Source organism: Charadrius vociferus, unplaced genomic scaffold, assembly GCF_000708025.1.
Source record: "Charadrius vociferus isolate BGI_N301 unplaced genomic scaffold, ASM70802v2 scaffold566, whole genome shotgun sequence".
Lineage (NCBI taxonomy): Eukaryota > Metazoa > Chordata > Aves > Charadriiformes > Charadriidae > Charadrius > Charadrius vociferus.
Window position 1 is genome coordinate 915,692 of NW_009649031.1, and position 7,893 is coordinate 923,584.

Below are 7,893 nucleotides of genomic sequence, written 5' to 3' on the forward strand. Positions count from 1 at the left end.
ACCCTCCTGCCCGTCTCGTTGGGGTTGCTCATGTGAATCATGGCTGCAGCACTGGGCTGTGTATGAGCAGTTTCATGTGTGGACCAAGGAACATGTAAGAAATGGGAAAGTGCTCATGACAGCTGCAGGAGGAAGGTAATTTTCACCACAGGGTGTACCTTGATGAATCCTCACTCATTAAGTCAAGCATGAATAACACTACGTTGCTAAACTGTTCTGTGGGACTTTTGAAGCTCTGCCTGCAATCGCCAGTGAAAGAGGAATGGATTATGCCACATTCCTTGTTGTTTCTCTGATTTGAAGGAGGACAGTTGTTCCGTTCATACCTCTCATCTCTTCCTGCCCAGGACATACTGAAGGACAGCAGGTTAAAAAATGTCACCACTTGGTTTTATTAGCTAAAAAGGGTATTTTTCCTGCAACTTCCCTTGTGTTTCACTATCTATGGCACATCACACCAGCCCTCAGAACTGAACAACAGAATTCCCTTACCGAAAAAGAGGAAAACAACTTCCACCTGAATACTATATGTAGTAATTTTGACCTGCTTTACATTTAAAGAGACACGAGGTGGTATTTTCCCTTAGTAAGATAGGTTGTTTATTACCAACAGCCTCTTGACTGTGATGATCTTGGATAGAACATACATCTTACCTTTTGTAATAAAGATGATGCTTGTAATAAAATTTAGCAAATTCTCTGTGGAGGACAGTAATGTACCTGACTTATTCAGATCTGTATTGGCCCAGGGATCTACTGACTATCAGAGACATACTTCAGGGCATGTACCTCTTTTTAAATGTTTCTACCCGAGACATCTAGCCCAACGGGACTAGGTATTCTAGGCCATATCTTAATAGAAGTAATAAATGTTTAGTATCCACCACTGGCATTCCATACCCCTTTTCTCCAAATGAAGATGCAGATGATACCAAAGCCTATTAAAAAAAAAAACCAAAAACAAACCAAACCAAAAAACAAACAAACACCTAAAATCCCATAAAACACAAATCTCACAAGTGATGATGTTACGGGCTTTCACTGGAAAGATGAGTTTGAGTTTTCTGTTCAGCCCCTAAACATCAGTAGGTATAATAGTGCCATCACACACACAAAAAATTATAACAGCTGGGATTCTTGTTTGGTAAAAAAAAAAAGGTGTAAGCAATTAAAGATGGTAATGTAAGGAAGAATTTCACTATGCTTAAAAGAAAATGTTTTCTCTTATCTGTATTCCTCTGTCTGTAACTGGGCACACATGCAGGCAGTGGCAAATCTCACACCCTCCTGCTGTCACACATCCCACAGTAGAGCTAGTTACACACATTGTAAAACCTCAGTATTCTTCATCTTCAAATGGAGATTAGGGGGACAGGTTTTGTGCAACAGTGGGCATTAAATGTTTCTCACATGTCCTCTTTGACCATACACCTAAGCATCGTTTTGTATCTGACTTTTCATGGCTCCTATTTAGTTTTGCTCTGATATTTCAAATATAGGTCACCCATGTGACCATCTCTTTAAGCATATGTATTCAGTAATACATGCAGAAAACACATGCAAAGAACTAAAAAAAATACTTAACGGTACATAAGCTCATTAAAATGATAAACCACTTGTATTTATTCAGCATGTCAGATGGTTTAATTGATTGTATAATCATCATCTAATTCAAAATGGATCGGGCAAAGTCCTCCAGCAACTGAACAGCTTCTTTAACGACACAAGTCAGGATTTAAAAAAAAAATAATCATGGGGTTAAGTTGAATTGGTTTCTTTTCTTTCAAAATGGTAAGAAAAATGTTTTGAGGGAAGATCTAGGACAAAGATTTGCAGAAGGTTACTTTTGTATCCCCTGTAAGTCTCTGGAACAGCCGAACAAAATGGATTAAATGTACCCTTTCCAAATCCAATATTAATCAATTTGAATTAAAGTTCATTGGGTTATTTTGCTTCTCAAAAGTACTTCCCTTTGATTTCATTCTATGCATTTGAGGAGGAAAAGCTGAGAGGTATGATGGGATGCAGAAGAAGAGGAAATATGGAAGAGAAAGGATTTACTCCATGCTGCACGAGTCCATTTGCATTTCTGCTCTACTTTTCTTGCATGCCCCACTTGATGCACTGTTAACATCATCCACATTTCCTGCCTATGGAAGACACAACAAGCACTTCAATATTTTCCTCCAGAATGTTCAAATTCCCAGCTGTAGACCCACTGACCAAATTTTGACTCACATGGATGAGATGTCCATGTTTCAGCCGAATACATCATGGCTATGGTACTGCGTGACAGTTTTCAATAAGAAAAGGACAACATCAGGGGAAAAAGAAAGTCACAGACATATTTGAGGGTAGTACACTATACAGAAATACATGAAACATCCTGGGATTAGGATGATATTGTGATCGGATGAAATATTTGGTTCAGTGCTATCTATAATTAGTAATTTATGGCCTAGAAGATGTGCCCTGCATGATTTTATGAAACCTAAAATAAGGGCGTTTTACTGTCTTTCCTTACAGCCCTGAGTAGACCAACCACCAGGCTACGAAGCAGCAGATGGCTGTGTTTATCATATGTCAGTCAAAAATAAAAAGTGTGTTCTGATTGGTTCAATGAGCCAAAATAATTGTTTAATGCACTGTAGGTTGATTAGCTTGTGCATCTGGTATCTGTTTCTAACAGGAATATATTAAAGCAACTTAAAGAAATGACATAGCTTTTCTGAAGCCTGTTAGTATCTTTTAAAATTATTTGAAAAAAACTAAAACCACAAAAAAATCCAACCAAACAAACAAAAAAAAAACCAACCAGAAAACCTTCAAGTGAAATCTTTGCTATTTTTTTGAAGCTAAAAAGACAGGAATCCTCATAAAAGTGTTCACAGACAATTTTATGCTTGCTCATAAAGTACGCCTACCAACGATTACAGGGGAACACTTCTCATGATGTGCTCAGTCCAAAAGAAACTTCTGCTTCCAATAGCTTTCATTCAGTTTGAGGATAAAACCAAGTATGTCCAGGAAGGATTTTCTGAAATAATTCAACTTCAGCTCCATCAGCCTATTCTGACATGTCCAACAAGCAAATCTCTTGCATGGGAACTGTGGAAGGTTAGCCAGTTTCAAATGGAGTTCTCCCCATACGCAATTTCATTCAGACATAGCATAGCAGATGCATTTAGCAATAAGTATCTTGGTAGACTAAAAATTGCTAGTTGTCTTACTAAGGGATTTTTTACAAGCAACAAACACCAGGCAAAATATTTTGTCAGGACGGATACTACGGTCAGTATTACTGGAAAGAAATTAGACAACAGCAAACGATGAAAAGAAGACTGTAACAAATGGAAGAGGAAGGACAAGACTTATTTAGAGGGCAGCTGTAAACCAGCGAGGATACTTACTCAACATATTTATTCCATGACGGAGTCTCTGATTGTGCCATGAACACACAATTAGTTAAAATAGTGCACATAATAAACATACTGAACAATGTAAATAAGGGAATTAAGGAAAATATTGCATATGTTGTAAGACTTCATACATTTTTTTGTCATTTCACACAAGATGTGACAGTTCACTCATAATTTGCAAGACACTTAAAAACAACTATAGACATTTTTTAACAAGTGCGTAAGGAAGCAATTATATAAACATAGAAAAACCAAGAGAATCTTCCCTGTTTTTTTTTTCTTTGTGTACCTCTTTTACACATACTTTATACAGTAAACAAATGTACTGACTCTGCACTCTTCTGAAAATACAATACACTAAATTTACAGCTGCGTCGGTCAGATGACAATGTGCATAGGTGTACAGCTTTGTATGAAAAGAGGGATTAGTCTCATTTAAGTATCTAGGGAAAAACCTGTGTCTGCAAATTCCCATTTTATTTTGCATCCTGAAACATTTCTCAGGCAGTAGGGCAAGTTATAAATCTGGTCTTTCTAACTTCTCTAACGGGCTTGAGGCCTCACTTTCAGTATAAAGTTTCACCAAAAGCTAATATGAGTTTCACAGCACTAAATTTAAGGCTTGGTCTGCAAACCTGGTTAGCAAATACACAGGCTTGGTCTGCAAAGCTGACTGCTTCAGCTGAGGCACCAGTTTCCCTAATTGGAGGCTAAAATGAACCTCCCAAGTGTACAGTCCATGCACTTAGCTGCTAAGCTGAGGCCATAAATACGAAAAGGAGCACCCTAAATCGAATTCTTGAAATTGAAAATATAGTTCAGTGAGCTGCTCTTCTAAAAGCACATGCCACTTTGCTGTAAAAAAAATTACAAAACATGATGGGATTCTCCTGCATAAATAATAGGTTCCATGCTACTGAAGAAAGTTTAACTAATGACTTTAAGTGGAGAGAAGATAAGGCAAAGGAAAACAGTCTTCATCGCAGTCAATAGGTTGGGACTCTTCTCAAGGAAGAACAGGAGAATCCAAATGTAAATTACCTTTGCCTTCTTTAGGAAAATTAAAAAAAGAAGTTTTTTCTGCTTCACCCCGTTACTGATCCCATCGGTGGTATTTTTTGTTTAAGAATAGCAATAAAAGAATATAATTTCAAAGGTATGTCCTGAAACATTTGCATGAAAACTGTCCTTTCACAGAGCCAAAATCTCTGCTGAGTACAAAGTGGAACGTTTTCCGATGGGCCCCATAAGCAGCTACGAGGTTAAATTGGTAGTAACCAACCTGAGTATTCCCCAGTGCCACCGCAGAGAGCAGTAATTGAACTCAGAGGGACTGCTCATCTCAGAGACATTTTCCACTTCTGAGCCAACACCTCCTGCTGAAGGACTGGGAAGGAGAGCTGATATCCAGTCACATTTTCGCAAGTCAGTCTGAGATACATTTCTGTAAGTTGTGTCCGTCTGCTTAACACAATTAGGTTGCAATCTGCAGCTCGCCTAGAAAACACTGGATTACTCTTTCAACTGCAGTGAAATGCTATGAAAACAACAATAGTAAACCAGAGTGCTATCTTCAGGCCGTGCCAAACAAACACTATACTTCAATTCAATTCTGCTATAACCACCCGTTTTAGGATCACTGGTCTGATTTATACATCCCGGTTTCCTTGTGGTATAAACTGACTCTAATGGCTTTCCCAGATGCTCACTTATAGGCAGGTGTCATCACCTTCTTATTCAAACACCAAAGAGAATATACAGGAGAGCACAGGTTGAAAATATAAAGGGTCAGCTTTGGGACATCAAATGCACTATGAATACAAACTGACTTTTATGACCAAGCTGAAAACTACAAAGACATAAAAGAAAGCAACATTTCAGCTGGATATGCACCGAAGTCAGAGATCTGTGTTAAAAGAAAGAGAAAACAGAAATTCCTACAGAATGAAAATTCACATTCCTACCTGAAATCTAATGCAACTGTTTGCATTAGAAAAAGTCAGTGATGATGATCTACTCAGAAAGAACAAAGGAGATGAAATTGAGATAATCTATATTAGCATCGTTGTCTGTTACCTATCTTAGAACTGCTATTAATTCCGATTTTTGAAAGCCTAATGATCCATGAGTTGTCATGGCTAACCCATCCAGCAGTATGGGTTGGACTCTGTTATAGACCACAAGCCAAATAAACTAAGCTACTCATCAGGATCATTTCTGTAATAAATTAAACCTGTTATTTCCAATTTGAAGTTATAGAACAGGCTCTGAGCAAACTGATTCTGAAAGTTATAAATTTTATCTTCTAGCACAAAGATACGGAGTCAAACATGGCATACTTCTATTCTAGACTTCATTATGATGGATAATTGTTAATTAGCAGACTGAATACTAGAGTCTCTTTAAGTGATCATTGCCAAATTACATATAATATGTGCAAGCAAAGGTTAGTCCCAATCAATAGTACATATAATTGGTGCTTCACAAGGTCTCATTTTCTCTTACGGAGAAAAGTGTGTAAAATCAGGTGGGAGAAAAGTTGCAAGTAGAAAATATGGACAAAGACTGGAAATGTTTTAAGAAGATTTTTTTTTTTTTTAATAGGCCAGAATCCATAATTCTAGCATCCAGGAAGGTAATTTTGGCCCAAACCTCATTCTGGATCAGTGGCAAACTGAGAGCAACTATGTACAATACCTAGAAAAACTAGGAACAGCAATTGCTATGGATTTTATACAGAACCGCAAACTGCTTGGCGAAATTAAGGACACCTCAGAATGGTTGTAAGCTTGCGGGCAAGAAGAACTAAGAGGAATCTTTTAGAGCATAAGGCATCAATGAAATGTTAGCAGTGGTTTAATCTTATTTTAATAGGTGGAGATAGTAAATAAAGATGTTAATAATAGCTAATAACGATGCAGAAGGCAAAAGGGTTCATCCAATACTTTTTTTGCATTTGATATAGATGGGATGCAGACATACATTCCCCACGTCCTCTGTAAAAGATGTGGACCAGGGCCTGCTTTCTCGGCAGCAGTCCTTTGATGAGGCCTCCTAGGCTCTGAAGAAGAGGAGAAATACCTAGAAGAGGTTTAGGGGTATGTTGATGACGTATGTAATTCACATTACTAGGAGGCTGTGGGTGGTTTTTTCCCTTGGAAGAGTGTATTTTTGAATGACTAGACTAATCAGGCTTGGCTGGATGAGCAGGGAACATACAGGATCTATCCTGCCTGAAGTCTCAGAGGACATATGCAGCTACTTAACCAATAAATGCGACCCCCACAGCTTCTATATAGGATGACTTTAGTCTGTCCTCTCTATTCTGTTCTACTGTTCGCCTTCAAAGTACAGTCAACAACTGGAAATGGAAATATGGCATCTACTAAAGAAGTTGCTTCAGACACCTACGTGACAGGGCACTATTTGTTAATGCTCTTTTTTGGCTTTTGCCCTGGGGAAGATAAAGATTGCTTGATTACACTCACGCAAGACAATAAATCTGGTTCCCAGATTCATGTCTGTGATATTATCTGCTTGAGTACTTGCCGATTCAAGCTCCTTTCTGCCCGGGATATTGACTGCCTGCTAAGCCAATTGGCCTTTGTGTTTCAGGTTGATGTGAAAGGTCTTTATCGACAGAAAACACACCAGTGCCTAATGCAGGAACTTCACCACTGTTTCACTGGGACTGGAGCTGTTGCCTCCTGCCTGCGCTTGCCAAAGATTGAGCTGTTGGATTTCCTGACATTATCAGCATGAGGTGACGACTTGGATCTTTCTGGAACTAAAATGCTATTTGCATTGTGACTTTCCACTTCCAAAATTTTACACTCCTTATCATATTTCTGGTCCTGATATATCTTTCAAATTCACTCCTCTGTTTTCTTTATCCTTCGAGGTAATGTGATAAGGATTTCTTGCATGCTTATCTTTTGGTTGACTGCTACCAAGGGCATGTAGCTCCTCTGTATTACACATATTTGTGATCTCTTGGCTTCACCAGATGGTGTAGAATAAAGTGAGCAGAAGACAGAACAGGCCTCCAAAGCTGGAGCCAATATTCACACATACACACTTTTTTCTGAGAAGCGCAATTTTAAAATTCTTCTCTTAGCCATACCCGTGCAAATGCATTGACCTCAATTAACTTCAGCAAGGCTGTGCCGATGTAACTGTACCTCATAAACACTGTTGGGCTCTGGGTATGCAGCAGCATGTGCTGTACTGTTTGCATGTATAACATGATCCATAAGCAAATCTCTCTGCAAAATTCTATGGTGTATTCTTAGTAACCATACTAACATCTTGGCTGATATCACATTCATTTTTGCATAGAATTATTGTTACTAGAAGCTTCACTTATTTTCCGTCTTGTTAGAATATCTATATTCTCACTTTTTTTTTTACTTTTTTTTTTTTTCCCAGCTGCATGGACAACCACTGGGAATCGTGGGGTTTCTTTCCCTTTTTT

General features: G+C 38.3%; 1 protein-coding gene across 1 annotated transcript in view; it reads right to left on the bottom strand.

Annotated features, from left to right (window-relative positions):
- The window catches only part of LOC104288900 (sodium channel protein type 5 subunit alpha-like), a 175,031-nt gene that overhangs the window by 164,079 nt on the left and 3,059 nt on the right, over positions 1-7,893 (bottom strand). Inside the window, exon 3 of the mRNA XM_009887773.1 lies at positions 3,411-3,500. Within this exon, the coding sequence (XP_009886075.1) occupies positions 3,411-3,500 (90 nt within the window). The remainder of the gene's footprint in view (positions 1-3,410; positions 3,501-7,893) is intronic.